Source organism: Phalaenopsis equestris, unplaced genomic scaffold (assembly GCF_001263595.1).
Source record: "Phalaenopsis equestris unplaced genomic scaffold, ASM126359v1 Scaffold000024, whole genome shotgun sequence".
In the NCBI taxonomy this organism is placed as follows: domain Eukaryota; kingdom Viridiplantae; phylum Streptophyta; class Magnoliopsida; order Asparagales; family Orchidaceae; genus Phalaenopsis; species Phalaenopsis equestris.
Genome location: NW_018164466.1, coordinates 164145 through 183381, shown reverse-complemented (window position 1 = coordinate 183381; position 19237 = coordinate 164145). Strand labels below are relative to the sequence as shown.

General features: G+C 33.3%; 1 protein-coding gene across 1 annotated transcript in view; it reads left to right on the top strand.

Moving 5' to 3' along the window:
* The window catches only part of LOC110018512 (nuclear pore complex protein NUP205-like), a 66703-nt gene that overhangs the window by 17314 nt on the left and 30152 nt on the right, over positions 1–19237 (top strand). The window contains exons 9-13 of the mRNA XM_020715847.1: positions 3389–3519; positions 3623–3742; positions 12156–12279; positions 17415–17612; positions 17687–17805. Of these exons, the coding sequence (XP_020571506.1) occupies positions 3389–3519; positions 3623–3742; positions 12156–12279; positions 17415–17612; positions 17687–17805 (692 nt within the window). The remainder of the gene's footprint in view (positions 1–3388; positions 3520–3622; positions 3743–12155; positions 12280–17414; positions 17613–17686; positions 17806–19237) is intronic.

The following is a 19237-nucleotide window of genomic DNA, read 5'->3' as shown; positions in this document are numbered from 1 at the left end:
CCTGCTTGTACTATTAGGTGGTGAAATCCTCCTCTAAACATGCACATACAAACGTTCATATATAAGTTATTTAATTCTTCATACATTATTCTGAGACGTCTTCATGCTTTTACTAACAAACATACTTACTCTGTTGTGAAACTTCTATTCATGCATCTTTCATATCATCAAATTATTTTGTATTGCTCATATCTCTTCTTATGCATCTCTTATATAATGCATATCTTTCCTACATGTCTATGTTTTACATGTAATGTTTAAATATCATTTATCTCATTCATATACGTATTTTTTATAATGCTTATCATGCATATCTTTTCTAACAAATAATACGAAAGATCTGATTACACTAACACATTCATGGAGTGAAAATCTGAAAATCAAGAAGATTACTAAAATTCAAAAACGCAATTAGTTACCTCAATTGTGACACTAGGTTTTCAATCTTGAATAATTAGCTCGCCGTTGGATAAGTTTTCTGTTTAGCGAAATTACCTATAAAACATAATATTAAATTTTAAATTCAAGCGATTTTCGTTGACTGAATTATTCTTCTTGAATTAGCATAGTGTTATGTTACCTGAAATTTACGGTGCTGTCCTACGACAATTTTCTACACGCTTGCCTCGAACTTTTTGACTTAGATAAAACAACCTGGAATCTATAAGAAATTTAACATTTTATACATTTTTGGCTCATAAAATAATGATAGTGAAAAAGTGACATTCTTACCTCAAAAAATGCTTTCCAACACATTTGAATTTTCGAAGCCACCGAATTTACTTTCTATCAGCTCTAACCACTTCTCTTCTACGCTCATGTCATGCTAGAACCCTTGTGAAAGCTCGCAAAAAACTTTCGACGCTTCGACACACAATCGACCCCGCTGACTGATACCACAAAGGGAAAATGCATGAAAATTGAGGCAAAAGTCAATCAAAAGGTGAGGAAGGAAATTAAAGCTTCAAATATTGTGCTGGAGAGATTTGTGCTTACGTGGAATGCCACAGAGCCCCAAATTGTGAGTTACGACTTTCCTAGGCGCCGCTTGATTCGTGCTTGATATCGGTCTCTACATTGTGCAAGGGTTGCAGCCTTGCTCTGCCGCGGGTAGTGAACACAAAGAGTGATCGAGAGAGGGAGAGAGAGAGGAGGGAATGAGTGTCAGGAGAAGAAATTTTGAGAGAAAATCGAAGCTCGGGATTCCTTCGACCGAACGTAGTGAACACAAAGAGTGAGAGAGAGAGGAGGGAATGAGTGTTAGGAGAAGAAATTTGGAGAGAAAATCGAAGCTCGGGATTCCTTCGACCGAATGAATTGAAATTAAAGGGGCGCGAGTCTGTGGTGAACAGTGACAGAGTGATTAGGGAAATAATTAAGTAATAATTAATGTTCAAGTAATTAAAATTTTAACTTTAAATTTTTGTTACTCCCAATCTATTCATATTTAATGTATTAAACTTTATATCAAATTGCTCGATTTAAGACATAGAATTTTATAAAATTGCTTCGGTCAAATTTTGGGGAGATGAAGTATTTGAGGTGCTTTGAATGTTGCTAAGAATTTTATCCGGTTTCTAAAAAAATTGTTATTACACTAATAATTTGTGATAATTAATATTTTATCTCATTCAAATATTTCCTCCGAATTCTTAATTGAAATACAACACTTTGTCAATTTTGGTTCATATGTCGTATAATTTTTCTGGTGAGGCCTTAACTATCTTGGTGCATACATAATTATATTGTTATTTTACATTAAAATACATTTTAATCCTTTCTTTGACGCATCACTATAAATCCTAAAACTGGAACAGTTTTCTAACACTTTTTCAATTCTCCAAAATTATTGTCACATTTTTCTGCCATTCAGACTTGACATCCCTGCTCATTATCGTGGACAGCATCATGGTGAGTATTTTCTGACAATTTGAAATTTTTTCGCTATTGGAGAAATCCAGTAAATTGTGGACCTATATAACAGTCGTGGGTGTTAATCATTCTACTATTTCTTTCATATTCGGCGAATCTATAAAGAATCCTTGGCAACATATGATGTGTTCCAAAAATGCCGTACATCAATCAACATTTGCATTTTGAAAACTTTACATACTATTGATTTTTTTTTTGAACAACTTGAAAACTGTTCTCAATTGCTTGGCGTGATCATCATCAATTTTTAAATAACTTGAGTTCTAAATGCCAACTAATTTTATGATTGTTTAGATATTAAAAAAACATGGTGTAGTTTAATTAGTAAAATCCTTTTTACTGTTATCGAAGTCCAAAAAAAATGACACTTGCTAATAACATAAAATATTGTTGAGCCAATGTCCCAAATGACATAGTTAGACTAAAATAAATGTATGATAATTTTAATTAACTATTATTCATATGTGAATAAAAAAAATTGTCTACATTTTTGGTAAAGGGCTAGATAGAGCCTATGAGATGTTGGGAGATGTATAATATATGAAGTGTGAAGTTTAGCTTTAAAAGTTTAATTTCTCATAATGCTGCTGACTCCAATAGCTAAAAGTGCTTCACATTTTATGGGCAGAATTGAAGAAGAAATTTGAATATAGCAATTCTAATCACTTTATTTTAAGTATTGTGAAGTATTCTTTCTGTGGTGGAGTTTTGCTTAGAGAGTAAAAAAAAAAGAATTTGATATGCGTTATTTTGCTGATTTTGGCTATTTTAACTCTTTCAAGTTGTTAGCAATATCATGGATTAATTGTTGTATATAATCGTTGATTATTATATTTTGAAATTGCTGAGTAGTCTTATGTAAAGTTTTTGAGATGGTGAAGAAAAGCAGTTTGCTAAATTGATGGGGGTGAAAAGATAGAAGAATATGAAAAAGGGAAGTTTAAAAGAAAAAAAAAAGAAAATAAAAAAAAAACCTCCATGCGTACAACTAAGAGGGGAAGAGGAGAACTCAGTATATACAATCCGAAGTGATCTATATACACAATTTGTATTGAGGTAGAAACACTTAATTGTCCTAAGAAGAATTCATTTATTCAGGCAGCTCTTTTTATAAAAAAAATATATATATGGAAAGGATGAGAGAGAACTTATCCATATTGCTTATCATAATTATGTGATCATTTTACAAATTACATTTACAAATAAAATTTAATTAAAAAAATTGTCCTACAAGACTTCAAAAACTAGAATGGACCTAACCTGGTACGACTTATTTTGATTGTTTTATGAAAATCTAGTCTTGATGTGAAAGTGTTTGATATGTATTGAATCAATTTGAATTCTCGCTGACTCAGGGTATGATTTATTTATAATTTTTTCTTCAAAATTTTTGTGATTTTTTTGCAATGTTTAGTGCATGATTTATGTTAATTGTGTACTGCTACTTTTTTGGAAGATTTATGACATGCGATTTGAGCTTAATGAAGTAGAAGCTAGAAGGGAAAGATATCCATCAACTATTTCTTTCATCAATTTGTTAAATTCATTGATTTCACAAGAAAGAGATGTAAGTGACCGAGGCCAAAGGTACAAACATTGAATGGTTTTCTATTTTTATCACCACCTTTCTCTGCTTTTTAATTGCGTAGTTTAAGCTAAATTTTCTGTTCTTGATTAAAATATTTTCCAGGTTTGTCGGCATTTTTAGATTTGTCTATGATCACGTCTTCAGCCCTTTTCCCCAGAGGGCTTATGCTGATCCTAAAGAAAAGTGGCAACTGGTTATCTCTTGCCTCCAGCACTTCCATTTGTGAGTCTCTTATCTGTCTAGCTTGTGATTTACTTTTAAAGTCAACTGGCAAATGCATGATGAATTCTAACTTTGGCTCCATTTTATAGAATTATTTTAGATTTCTATCCTTTTTTTAAAAAATTAATCCTCTGTTTTTTTTTGGTTTGAAAATTATCATATATTTTTGGTTTCAGTTGCCATGATAGTTTCAGTGATAATTTATCTTCTGGAATTGCGTTAAAACTTAAATATTATTTTATATTTTATATTTTTTTTCTGAATGTTTATGCCACTATTTTGAATGATAATGAAATGTGCTTTTTATTTTAAGTCTGTTTATTTACCCGGACTTTCCCTGCTTCTAGCTTTTTTCTAGGCCAATTTCGTCATATTCTTTCATGTTAGTTTTATTTGCCAATGTCTTAATTGCACCTGCATATGTAAACTTAAAATTCAGTCTTTTTTTCAGCAAATTGTGCTCCTAACAACTTTTTGATATCATAACTTATTCTCTCCCTGTTTTATGTTATTTATTTTGACATTCTTATTTCCACTGCATTCCTCTGACCATTAGTAGCCCTATTGTTCTTCAATGCTGGAATTCTGATAGATGTCTAATTATATTTTTGTTATTTATATTTTTTTGTCTTATTGTTTTGTACTTCTGAGTCACTTCTACTATTTAATAACCAACTTTAGCTCTAAATAAAGTTCTTCATTATTTATACGTGGTTTTTATAATTGATCCATGATTGTTGAACTTATAGCCCTTTTATATCAATTGATATTCCTGAGTATTAGACGTTATTTTTTTAGAAGTTATTTCTACTTATTATCTTGTTATTTATTTTTTTGCATTTGCTAATTTATGTCTTTGTTTTTTTTCTTTTGGGTGTTATTAGTGAAGATTCGGGTATTTTATCTTTCCTTTTCTATATCCCTTGTATTATTTATTTATACACCTTTGTTGCTCAATAATATTATCTCATATTTTTGCCATATTCTACATGGTATTAGAGCTACAAATCAAATACCAGTCGCCAGAACTTTCTGCCGGCCAGCTTTTAACCTTCCCTGCTGACTAGATTTCTTGCAGCTTCTTTCACCCGCAAGCCGTAACCTTCTTTGCCATCTTGATATCCTTCTAGGTGACTGAATCAGATCTCTTGCAGGCTGAGATCCCTTGTACGGATCAAATCGTCACTTTTTGGCCCCATTTTTTGTTATCTGTTGCATAAGTGACTATCTATGTCTATGTCCCAGAGTCATGGTGGAGTACTTCACTGTTGAGCCCTCTTCTGACGGTGTACTAGTCACGTCAGCCTCAATCTCTTCGCAAATCGGAGGCCCGGAAAATCTTATGAAATTTTTTATCACCACTCATAAACATAACAATTCTAATTTTCTTCAATAGTCTCAAGCCGTGTCGTTGTTTGTTAGATGACGCAGAAAGTTAGTCAATTTCACAAGGATGATTTGTGAACCTCTGAAAACTAGCCAAATTTATGCAGCGTGGGAAGTGGAGAATTCTATGTTCATATCTTGGCTGATCAATTCCACAGAGATTATGATTGATAGTTCGTATCTGTTCCTTCCTTTTGCATGCGCACTATGGCTGACAGTTCAAGATTCCTACTTGGATGTAGGAAATTTAGGCCAACTTATGAGGTTCCCAAGGTGTTGCACGAGACAAAACAGGGATTATAGGCCATGACCCAATACTAAAATGATTTCATGACCTTATGAATGGAATACGATCTCTACTACGAGTACACAAAGGACTCTTCGGTTGATCCTAAGAAGTTTCGCGAGGCAAAACAGGCAAAACAGGGATTTTTCGGTTGATCCTTATGAATGGACTTATGAATGGAATACCTTATGAATGGACTTTTCGGTTGATCCTAAGAAGTTTCGCGAGGCAAAACAGGGATTAAAGGCCATGACCCAGTACTAAAATGACTTCGTGGTCTTATGAATGGAATGCGATCTCTTCTACGACTACACATGGGACTCTTCGGTTGATCCTTTCTTTTTCGAGAAAATTATGGAAATAGATCGTGTGTTCCAGTTCCTGGCGCGGCCAAACGAGGATTTCAATGAAATTCAGGGTCGTATTCTTGGTTAAGTTCCTCTTCAACTAGTGCTGCATTCACCGAGGTACATCGCGAAGAAAACTTGAGACTTATCATGCTCGATCATTCTACTGCTTTAGCCGAACCATGCGCTTTAATTTCTAATAGTGCTCAACCCTTCACGTCATCATGGGGCCAATCACTCTATTTGTAATTACTGTCACAAACCCGATCATACCCGTGACGAGGGCTGTCAAAAAAGCTCATTCGCGAATAGTTCGTGTTCGATACGTTTGATAAACAAATGAGATGAACACGAAGAATTTTTGTTTTTCGCTCGATTTATAAACGAGCTAAACACGAACAATCATTTGTTCGATCGCGTTCGAATCATTATTGTTCGAAAGATAAAATAATTTTAGTTCGTGTTCGATACGTTTGATAAACAAATGAGATGAACACGAAGAATTTAGAAAATAATTATATACTCTAAAAACTTATTATTTTTTTAAAAAATTAAATCATATAAATTATAATATGATCTTCAGGTTCACAACTTAGCTTATATTAAATTCTGTAATTTCCTATTTACTTTCAGGTTTAGTCTGTTAGCTTAAATTTTCTTATAATTATTTTAGATTTGTTTTGTTTCTTTGAGAGAAACCTAATTTTTGGTAGTGAAATCTTGCATATGGTCTCTGGATCTTAATTTTTTATGGATGAGATATGATATTATGGTTTTATTGTGAGTTGTGCTTCAGTTATTTTGCATTTGTGATTGATTCATACAAGTTTAAACATTAATTTCTTGTAGGTTTAAACTTTTAAAAGTTTTAAAATAATTCGAACAGTACAAACAAATCTGTAAAATTTCGAACAATTCAAGCAATTTGAATAATTTGAACAATTTGAATAATTCAAATATTTCAAATATATTTCAAACAAATCAAACCAAAGATGAATAATAACTGCACGAACAGTTTCAAACACGAGCCTACAATTTCAAACGAACCGAAAGAACATGAGCTTTGTTCGTTTACACCCCTACTCGTGACAAGTGTTGGAAACTCCAACCGAAATAGACGAGTAAACGTTCAACCATGTCTTTTGCTGCAAGGGGTTTTGCTATGACCTCAGAAGGCACAACAATATAGTCGACTCACTTTTGGAACAACTTGGAATATTTACTCCATTAAGAGTCAAATGGAGCACTTGAGCAAACTACTTGAATTTACCTAATTCTCTTCTGACCCGCTGACCTTCCATATTCGTCAAGGCAACATTCCGGTGACACTCGATGTTTTTGCTTTTTCTAGTCAATGGATTCTTGCTTTGGTTCCACAAGCTATGTGAATAGATGTTTTCAAGCCTTCTTTACATTTCTCCGTTGGCTGGGAGAGATACCATTAAAAATGTCGATGGATCTCATTGTTCCATTATGGGTAAAGTGTTTGTTGTTCTAACAACATATCTGATTCTAGAATTGTGTTACATGTACCTTCGTTAAATTGCAACCTCTTGTCTATTAGTAAGCTGATATATGACCTTGATTTTGTTGCTGTTATTTTTTTCTGAATGTTTTGATCGATTTGATCGCTAAGCAGGTAGTCGTGCTCTACTTTTTTCAAGGGTAAAGTAGTGTTGACGAGTCACTTTGTCTAGTAGTTGTATTCTTTCCCAGTCCAAAGAATGTCCTATTATGCCTTTACACTGTCGTTTGGGTCATCTCTTCTTTTAATATTTAAAAAAGTTGTATCGTTTGATGTTTACTGATAAAAATATATCTAGTTTCAAATGTGAAGTTTGTCTCTATACGTCTTTGAGTCCATAACCAACATACTCTTACACTCCTTCCTTTCCTTTTTCACTACATCATAATGATTTGTGGGGATTCATTCAAACAAAGTTACACCAATAAAAATTGGTTCATTGTTTTGATTGATGATCACTATCGAATGACATGAGTCTATTTCTTAAAAGGCAAATCTGAAGCTGCTATCACCTTAAAAAATTTTCATTCCTTTATTTTAACCTAATTGAAAATATCAATTCAAGTCAGTTGGACTAATAACGGCTGTGAATTTTTTAACTATGTCATGAGATTTTTTGGTAAGGGCATCCTTCATCACAGCTCCTATACAGATACTCCTGAACAATATAGAGTAGCCGAGCGAAAAAAAATTGACACGTTATCGAAGAGTTCACTATGTACCGAAACAATTTTGGAATGTTGTCGTACTTTCCGTCGCATATCTCATCAATAAAGTCCCCAGAAAGAGTTCAGAATTTTCGAACCTCGATAGCAGTTATGAGCAAGGCTGTCAAAAATGCTCGCTGTTCGCGAATAGTTCGTATTTGTCTAGCTAATGAATTTGTGTTCAATTCGTTCGATAAGTAAACGAGATGAGTTTGACTCGCTAATGAATTTGTGTTCGATTCATTCGATAAGTAAACGAGATGATCACAATAATTATTTTTTAGTTTTATTTTTAAATGAACCAAACACGAATAATCAAGTGTTCGATCGTGTTGGAATTTTTATTGTTTGAAATATAAACTATTTTAAAGTAAATTTTTTTAAATAAAGGGATGTTTTTTTTTGGGTAAATTGAGAATTAATAATTAAATTTATTATCATTTTAGCAATTCAAGAAATTCGATCAATACAAACAAATTTGAAAATAATTTGAACAATTCGAATAATTCGAGTAATTTGAGCAATTCAATCATTTCAAACATTTCAAGCGTTTCAAATGAATTTCAGAGAAATCGAGTCGAGCACGAACAATTTCAAGCAACTGTATCTTCTTTGCTTAAAGACTATATCGTCGTAAACTTGATTCCTGCTCAATCAACTGTATCTTCTTTGCATATTCTGCCACTCAAAAGGGCTATCAATGCTTCGATCCTATCACAAATAAATTTTTTTGTGAGCTATGATGTCTCATTCTTTTAAAGTTTTCCCATCTTCCTCAACACTGCCTCAAGTTAGAATTTTTGGACACTACTCCACGCATTGGATCCATCATCTACGAGTCCAACATCTCTTCCACCCTTTCGCTATGTTTATATTCGACGCATAAAACCCTTAGTTTTGGTCTGTCCCAATACTCATAATTTTGGGCCCACTTCCTTTTTGCAATACTTGGAATCCTTCAAATCGAAATCCATTCTAATGTGGAGAATGTTTATTTCGAGTTGAACTAGATGTACAAAGAAAGTCTATCACTGCTTTAGCTTATAAATGCTGTGTTTAACTATGCTGGAACTAATTTAAGTTGGCTCAATAAACTCCATCTCCACCACCCTCGCTACCATTTTTTCTGGCGGAATTTAATCCAAAATGCTATCCCCACGAGAATGTGGCTTGCCTGGAGAGGCCTTGTGGAGGTCAAGGATTGTCCTTGGGGCTGTAACCAAGTGGAGGACAAAAGCCATATTACTTCTAATTGTTTGCTTCTATGCAGGGTGAAAGCTATATTGGAATCATGGGGTGTCATCATACCCATGATTAACTCATTCAACGAGGCGATCCATAAAATTAAGAAGACCAAGGAGAATAGCGTTGCATCACTCTGGTGCTTTTGCTACATAGTTCATTCCTATTGGCGTGCCCGTAACGCCAAAACACATGAAATTGCTCACGGTACTCCGACTGTCATCGCCTCCACCATTCTTGAAGCTTTCATAAAGACCTATCTTTATCCATTTCGAGAGCAATGCAATACCGGCCGACTCCATGGGTCGGTTCCCACTATTTTTTGGTATCCTCTCCGTTCTCGTTGGCTTAAAGTTAACGCTGATGATGTGCTTCTCCCTTGTGTTATGGCCCTTAGTGGATGTATTATTCGGGACGATCACCGCAATGACATAATTGTTGCAGTTCATTAATTTCAACATTGGGATAGTGCCCAAGTTGAGCTTCAACCTAACAAGTTATTTCTAGGCATTTACCAACCATGGATGCTAGAATATAAAGGGCTTGTTTTTGCAGGGGACAACACCAACATTATGAACACTTTGAGTACCACTATGAAGAGAGACTTTTGGAGCCACCAACCCCTGGAGGCGCCAAATCATGCCTTTCTTTTGTCAATAAGGCAGATTCCCTTTGTCCATATCCTATGAAGTTGCAATTGGGCTGCTCATTTTTATGCTAAGCGTGCTGTTGTCGATTCTTTTGTTTTGATGCATATAGATGATGATAGGGAACTCTCTGCTATACTTGTAGATGATAGATCTTTATTTGTACATCATAGATGGATTCTTGCATGGTTTTTGTACCTTTTTGATATTTTAATGCAAATGCATATTTCAATGAATTCTCCCCGTCCAACATCTCTGACACTATACTTACACAGATTACTCCCGCTCCTAATGAGGATGTGAGTTTTACTATTGAGGTACGCAATGAGGCTTGCTCTTTTTATTCTATGACAAAATGTCTCTTTCCATAGCTTCTCGTTGAACTGCAAATCATTTGCCACTTCCTTGATGGATTATCGTCGTCCATCCACTATTGAGGTAGCATCGACGGACGCTTCTTGGAAGGTTGCAATAATGGATGAGATGAATGCCAACCTTCTACTTTGGGAAGCATTTGTTGTTCCAATGGACCCTGATAAAAAATTGACTAAAGTTCCTTATGATTTGCCACACGGTATGTACTGTAAGTTAGTTCATGCACGACCCATACGAGCACCATCTCACGACTCACTGGATCCTAAACTACTTAAAATACACTATGAGCTTAGGTTTACCACTCTCACGCCACACTTTTCGTTATATTTCAGTTTATACTGATGCTGATTATGCCGGGTCTGTCAATGATCAACAATCTACTTAGGGGTATTTCTCATTTGTGTGGGGAAATTTTCTCACTCAAAAATAGTAAATAATTGGTTGTCGCCCAAAGTAGTGCATCAGTCGAGCTTCATTCCGTGTCCTTGGGAAACTATGAAACGCTCTGGTTGCGCATTATGCTCCGCGAAGTATGCGTGCCGGTCTCTGCTTCTCTACAACTTTTCAGTGATAATAAAGTTGCAATTAACGTTGTTCATTTAGTGCATCAGTCGATCTTCATTCCATGTCCTTGGGAAACTATGAAACGCTCTGGTTGCGTATTATGCTCCGCGAATTATGCGTGCCGATCTCTGCTTCTCTACAACTGTTCAGTGATAATAAAGTTGCAATTAACGTTGTTCATAATCCGGTCCATCATGATCGCACCAAATATGTAGAGATTGACCGTTACTTCATCGTGGAGAAGCTCGATTTCGGGCAGATTTGTGTTTCATTTGTCACATCCAGTGGTCAACTCGCATAGTTCCTCAGGAGGAACCTTCCTCGGCTGTTGTTTGACGACTTTAAATCCAATTTGAACATGATTTTTATGTATTCTTCAAATTGTAGGGGAATATTAGAAGTTATTTCTATGTTATTTTTATGTATTCTTCAACTTGTAGGGGAATATTAGAAGTTATTTCTATGTTATTTCTTTAGTTTATGTCTTTCCTTTTTATCTTTTGGGTGTTACTAGGAAAGATTTTAGTATTATATCATATATTTATTCCCCTTTGCTGCTCAATAATATTATTCTTCTCTATTCCCAATTACTACACTGAACAATTAATGAATAATCATTAATTTCATATCAATTAAAATTGCGCATCACGTGTTAGCCTTTTTTTTTCCAATTCTAAGCATTTTCTTAAATTATATTTCATTTTTATAACCTATCTTATTATTATTATTATTTTTGCCAACCTATTGATGTTCTTTGTAAGTGCAGCCCTTGGCTTGTGTTTTCACTTTAATAGGTGATAGTTCAATGTCTAGGAATAGAAGCTGTTTATTGTTCGGTGTTAGAAGTTCGTACCAATAGATTTGAGATCAAATATTATTTTTATGCTTGAGACTTATTAGGCATTTCTCTACGGCTTGGAGCATCCGTTCTCATGAATGTGTAGCCGAGGCTGTGAATATTAAATTTACATCCCGCTTGCTCAGCATTAATCATAGTGGTTCCCTTATCCATTCAGGTTTTCTGCAAAACTGGGTTGCTTTTATTTCCATAATTTGCTTGTTCGCCATTTTCAGTTGTTACTTTCCAAAATGCTGGTTTCTGAAAACCCTTACGCCGTTTAATAGTATTTTCTTGGGGCGGTCTCGGCTGACAGAATCCCACATGAAAGCTTTGATCTGGTTTAAACCGTCTTCCTTTACTGTCTTTGAATTGAACTCTATTTGTCTTAACTCAGATAGGCTAATGCCTTACTATTTATGCTTTTTTCATATTAATTTCTGTTTTTCTTCATTATTGGAATTATATTTCATTGTTTTACTTCTGTTTTTGTCAGGGTTTTGAGCATGTATGATCTCCGCGATGAAGATATAAATAATGCTGCAGACATGTCTCTACAATTGAGTTGCCTTCTTAACTCCACACATGAAGTCCAACTTCCTGTATTAGAGTTGTTGAAAGTATGCCGACTTTTCATGATATATATGACATCCTCAAAGTTTTTTGATGAAAGAGAATGTACCCCCTCTATAGTTCTACATTTCTCTTGAGATTTGTTAGCTGCATTAATTTTCCTTTTAATAATTTCTGTTATGCATAATTTTTTTTCCTCAATTGCAGTGAGTTTAAGAAATGCCCAGTGCTCTTAATCATTCAACATGATTAAATAGTTATTTGGGCTGTGTTTGGGGATTGCTTTTCTTTGCTCAACATCCCCCATTAAGATGATTCCAGTTATACGCTTGAACAGCAAATGCACCTCTCTATTATTGAAATGGAAACCGATTTGATGTTTTTAGTGAAGTGTTCTACTTGGCTATCTTCTAGTAATTTCTTTGCAAGGCAGAACATATCAGCATTGATGAGATTTATAGCCATTATAGTTGCATGTTATCAAGGGCTAATCTTTTCTTTTGGAAAACTTTGTAGGCTTCTTTAAAGCTCTGTAGAAACTTAAAATTTAAGCAATGAACTTTTGTGTTGGATTTTTTTACTCTTTCAAGCTTAAAAACGCATCTATGCTTACATAGATGTCAGTAAACAATCATTTAGGATAGTCATGGTTAACTTCTTACGGAATAGTTGCAATACAGTGTTGTAGTTCCAATGCGTCTATGGCATGGGAGTCAAGATAGTATATTTTTTTTGGATATATTGGTTGGCTGGAGCTTTCATTTGACCAGTTGTTCTTTTTTTTCTCCGATGTGTGCTCATTAAAAATGATTCTATCATTCCTATAGTTGATAGTATTTTTTAGTCTTTCTTGCCATGCTAGAATCAAATTAGCTTACTTTGAAACTTTGAGTTTCCTATTTTATATTTATTCTTGTTTATTCCTTTCTTATTATGTTGTATTTTTTTTCTTTTGTTGGTTGCTGTGTCTTAGATAAGTTGTAACGGTAGGAATTAAGTTTGCCTTTGCTTGTACTTGTTATATAATTAGGAGACTTGTAATTTGATAAATGAGAAAGAAGATATTATAGTGTCTTCATCTTTCTTCATGGTACCAAAGCTTCGTTAGATCGTTTTCGTCGGCGTCGTTTGTCTTTGGTGTTAGCCTCGCTCGTGTTTTGATCGCAGACTTGTGGTTGTTCGTCTCCTTCCAGTATGTGCGCTTTTGTATTGATTGCAGACTTGTGGTTGTTCTTGAGGTATGTAGCTCTATAATGCTTTCTCAAAATGTCTCAAAAGTTTTCTTGGGAGATGATGTGCTGACAACCATCTGCCTCATTAATAATGTGTCAAGCACGATCTTTGGTTTCAAAGTCCCTCTCGAAATTGTGATGGAGAAACTCGCTCATATCAGAGCCTTCTCGTTCAATCTTCCTCTAAAATTATTCAACTTCCTTGTTTTGTTCATATTTACCGACCAAACTGTACAAAGCTTGACCCAAAATCCATCAAAGTTATCTTCCTTCGGTGTGCTTAAAAAAAAATGTGGCACAAGTGCTATTCTTCTATTACAAAAGAAATATAGTAAATTCATGGATATTATCTTCTTTAAAATCCATCACTACTGCCTTAAATCTGATATTAAGGTGGAGAAGTCCCACTGAATAAACTTGGGACATTACTTTGAATACTTAAACTAACCTAGAGTCATCACAACGTATTCCAGTTCCCTACATTTCTTTAGATTCTCACATTGATTTAGAGTCATCACAACTCGCTCCCCTTCGCTCTAACCATCCGGTCTCTGAAGTTCCATCAACTGAGAAAATAAAACTTCGTGTGTATACTAGGAAAAAGAAATCTATTGAGCAGGATAGATACAATATACAACTACATGATTGTTCACAGGAAAGCCTAAATTCACACATCTATGAGGTTTCAATGGAGGTAAAATCTACTGGAGAGGAAAGGAAAAGTTGCAGGAATTATCTTATTTAGACTTAGGTTACCTATGAGAAGTTATCAAGATAAAATATTTGTATCTATAGTTGGTAGTGTGCAACCATCCAATTCTATTCACAAAGCACTTTAATGTCCATAGTGGAAAAGGTAGTTGAAGAAGAGATCTATTGACAATATCAATCTTACAAAACTTCCTCTATATAAAAAAGCAGTTGGATGCAACTGGATGTTCATTTTTAAGTTTATATCATATGATTGTGTTGAAATTCAGAATAATGTAGAATTCAGTTATTGTTTTGAAAAATGTGTATAAATAACTCTTAGTGGATCCTAGAATATAAAAGTCAATGAAAAGTAAACACCATGAAAGAAAAGATATAACTCCTAATGTCTCCAATGAATCAAGTAATATTAATTATTTTAGAGATAAAGGAAACACCATAAAATAGGAAAACCTAAAATAGGAAAAAAAATAAATCCAATTAAAGGAAACAAGTTTAAAGTAGGAAAGGAAATAAAATTGAATTATTAATTAAATCTAATTCTCATAACTTCTGATACGAATAAAATATTTCTTAATGTAACTTCTAACAGATAGGTTTAAGAGGTTAATTACTAGGTTGTTTTTCACGACCCTGCTTGGGGCTTGAAATTAACTGAGACAGGAATAGACGGTCGGATGGTGAAAGTCAATTCTCAACTATTTTGTTTCTATTACTATTTTGTATTAAAATAATTCACGAGTAATTACACATGCAAAATGGAGGTTAATTACTAGGTTGTTTTTCACGACCTTGCTTGGGGCTTGAAATTAACTGAGACAGGAATGGACGTTCGGATGGTGAAAGTCAATTCTCAACTATTTTTTTTCTATTACTATTTTGTGTTAAAATAATTCACGAGTAATTACACATGCAAAATGTAGGAACTCATGGAAAAGACTTCAAAATGCATGTTTATTTATATCTCTATAAACAATCTTATAATGTGCTAGGCTTTTATCTTTGTATAAAAAATCTTTTATATGCTAATGCATATATTAATAACATTTTCTAAATGAAAATATTCAAGTCTTTTATATGCATTTACTTTATTAATACCTTATTTTATAGTCTTTATGTACACATCTATCTCTGTGAGGATCACCGTTAACAAAATTAACACGCTTGGCCGATATTGCCCCGTCCGCACAACGATTAGTGATGTAAGCATTACAATTGTCTAAGACGGAAATACACTTACCTGCCTTTTGATCGATATTATCCTGTTGGCACAGCGATTGACAATGTAAAAATCACAATTGTTTGGGGTGGTTAGCTCTGTTCTACTTGCCCCTGACCGTTATTATCTCACCGGTACAATGATTTGTGATCTAACCACCATAATTATCTGGGATGATAAAAAAACTTTACGGGCGCGGGTATACTGACATCACCTTCTTACACCATTAGGGGTGAACTTCTTTGAACATGCACTAACAAACATTTATATAAAAAAAGTTTTCATTTTTCATAGCATATATTATTCCGAGAGATTTTTTTGCATCTATTAACATGCATACTCTGTTGCATAATTAATCATCATGCATATCTTTTACTTGAACCTATCATATATATATATATTTTTATCATATTTATCATGTACATCTGTTTTTTGTCATGTCTATCTTTCATATCATGGGTATTATACATATCATGCTTGTCGCCTCTCATGCATATCTTTTACTTCATACATAAGTTGTATATCTTTTCGGTCATGTATATATTTTTTTTATTTAAAATTATGTGAAATATATCTAAACTAGTGCATGCATAGAGTTAAACATATATTCAGAGTTAAAGAAGAGTACTTGAAATTTAAAGTATAATTACTCACATCGGTTGCCACATTGAATGTTACGATAAACTTTATGTTGATATTAAAAACATAATATTAAACTTTAAAATTTAAGGAATTCCTGTTGAACAGATTCTTATTCTTCATGTAAGATTAATTTACTTGAATTTTGCTGATGTGCCATACGAATTGTTTTCACATGCTTGCCTCGAATTCTCCTTCTCTGGTAAACAATATGAAATCTTGAGCGATTTAAGAGTCAATAGAGGTGTTATTCACTTAATTTACATTCCTACTCATCTTCAAATTACTGATGTCTTTACTAAGGGTCTGTTTGGCACAGCTGTTGATTATTAATAATCTGCTGATAAGCAGAGAAATCTCTACCCCTAGGCAACTTCACTGATTTGAGTATTAAGGTTGGTCTTTGCAACATATGTGAACCAACTTGAGGGGGAGTATGGAATTCTAAGTTTCCTATGTTGGATTTATTCTCTTTTATTCCTTTTTATGTTGTATGTATTTCTTTTGTTGATTGTTGTGTTCCTCTTTTGGATTTATTCTCTTTTATTCCTTATTATGTTGTATGTATTTCTTTTGTTGATTGTTGTGTCTTTGGTAAGTTGTAATGGTAGGAATTAAGTTTGCCCTATTATTTACTTCCTTGCCTTTACTTATTATATAAGTAGGAGAGTTGTAATTTGATAATTGAGAAATAAGAGAATATAGTTTTCCATCCTTCTTCACTTTCTATGCTGTCAAGAGAAATTTATTACACGAGCTACATTGAAAGTCTGCTTCAGTAATGAGTTACCTTCATTGGGAACCCAAACAGCGCTTTGTCCTGGCAGTTCCCTTGTTGGTTTTTTGTTTGGTTCTCATTATTAATTTGGATTTGTTTTATAAAATATTTCTTGAATTCTATTAGAGAGTTCATATGTTTGATATAAGCGACACACTTGCTTTTTTTGCAGGCCATCCCATATTGATGGAAAGCTTTTATCTAATGGGTTCCTTCTATTTTATAAATTTTTTTATTTTTCTTAACGATTGTAGAAAATTGGCTTGAAAAATACTAGTCTTACCAGAAAATAAGTGTCTGTAAAGCTGAATACTATATTTGATGTTTGAAATGAATTGCTTGAGGTTCCTTTTTTGGGTATTATTTCACACAGGGACATCATAGCCGTTGTTTCTTCTTCATGCAGATTGTCATGATTTGTTCATACTTTCTGAATGCATTTTAGATATTTCAAGTATTAAATATTTAATAATGATACGTTAAATCCTTTGTCTTGTTGATGTCTGCTTTGCTTTTCTTCTTTCAAATATTTTTTTTTGCTGACTTTGTTTTTTCTGTTACAAGAAGAATTCCTTGCTAAGCTCATTTTTAATATTTTGCTAGGACTTCTTGGGTGGCAAAGTAGTTTTTCGCAATGTCATGGGTATCATCTTAATTGGTGTAAACAGTCTTATCAATGCTCGGATTAGTCAAGCATATGGTAATCTGCTAGAGAAAGCTATTCAACTTTCATTGGAAATTATAGTTCTTGTTTTTGAAAGAGACCTATTCCTTGTCGAGTGTTGGCGCCCATTATATCAGGTATTTGTATGAACTATAAGAGTGTTGCTTTATTGAAAGGCTTATTGCGAGAATTTCTTATTTTATTATTGCAGCCTTTGGATATTGTACTTTCTCAAGATCATAATTACATTGTCTCTTTGCTGGAATTTGTACGATATGATTTTCTACCTGAAATTCAGCTTCTGTCCATAAAAATTGCGAGCATCCTAAGGTATGCTTCTTCCAATGTTTCTTTTTTTTATTTTTTTTAGATTTTCCGTGTTCTATCATTCTTAGTTATGTTTTTTTGTTTTTTGGGTATTTGTTCGATGATTTTATCTGTGCTAGTTAACCTGTACGCGCATCATTGCATGTAATTTAGTTTTTATTTATTTTTAAATTAAATGTGTTATTTGTGATGGACTAAGTTGAATTTTTAGGATCTTAAAACTTTCCTTCAGTATTTAAGTCTATTTTGGTATGAAAATGATATTATTCCTTTCATATATGTGCATTTTTTTAGCTGTCCCACATTGTCTTCCATTCTACTGCAATATCATCATATGAATAAACTTCATTGATAATTTTTAAATTATAAGTACTTGAATTGTCACGACCTGTCCTGGGGATTGGAATTAGCCACTGTGGGTAGAGACGATCAGATGGTTTAAAAGTTTATATATTAATTACTTTGTTAATGGTTGTTCGCGTCTCATATAAACTTTTCTCGTCTATTGTTATTCTTTTAATAATTTAATTAAATCTGAAAAGTCAGTTAAAATATTTGTGAGCTAAAGAGCTGGTGAATATTTATATTTCTAAACTATAATAATACAATGAAAAGAAAGAATAATACACATGTAAGTTAAGCTTCTTTATAAATCATTATAAACATTTGACATGCTATTAAAATGGGTCTATATCATTCTCATTTCAATTCATTTTTTATCTATATAACCGTAAAATGAGGCTCCGTCTAAAAGTTGTAAATTAAAACACATCAATATGAATAATTTTTTTTCATTTACGTGCGCGGGTGCATTAGTGTTGCCTTGCTAGTACCATCAATTGGTGCTGCATCATAGTCAGTCATGCACATACAATCAGTTAACATAAACATATGAGTTCATCACATTCAATCATTCTATATAAAACATGCACTAAAATTTATGAATAGATTGCTACAACATTCGCAACGACATGACCAATAAAGAAAATGATAACTTAATGCGACTAAAGCATCCACAAATATTATGAACTAAAAACATGTATGAGAAGCAAAAAAAATATTACTGTAATTTAAAAGAAGTATTCATCTCGAAGATGATTAACTCGATAAGATTTTTCTCTGACGTCGAGTCTTCTAAGTAGAAACCTGACATGCGTATTCATATTGCAAAATTTTAATTAGTTATACTTAGCTATTAAATTTACATCATTTAAGTATTAAGTTTCCATTATTTTACCTCATAAAGAGGTCCTAATTAAATTCATTTCTTAAACTTTTCCTAACGAAGTTTGCTCAAGCGAATGTTCCTCTTCTGTAGGTCGCACCCTTCACCTCCTATCTCGCTTCAAATCTGAATATTTAACAAAAGAAATTTAAGAATTTTTTAAATTTACTATTGCAATGTGTGTGTGTGTGTGTGTGTGTGTGTCTATAT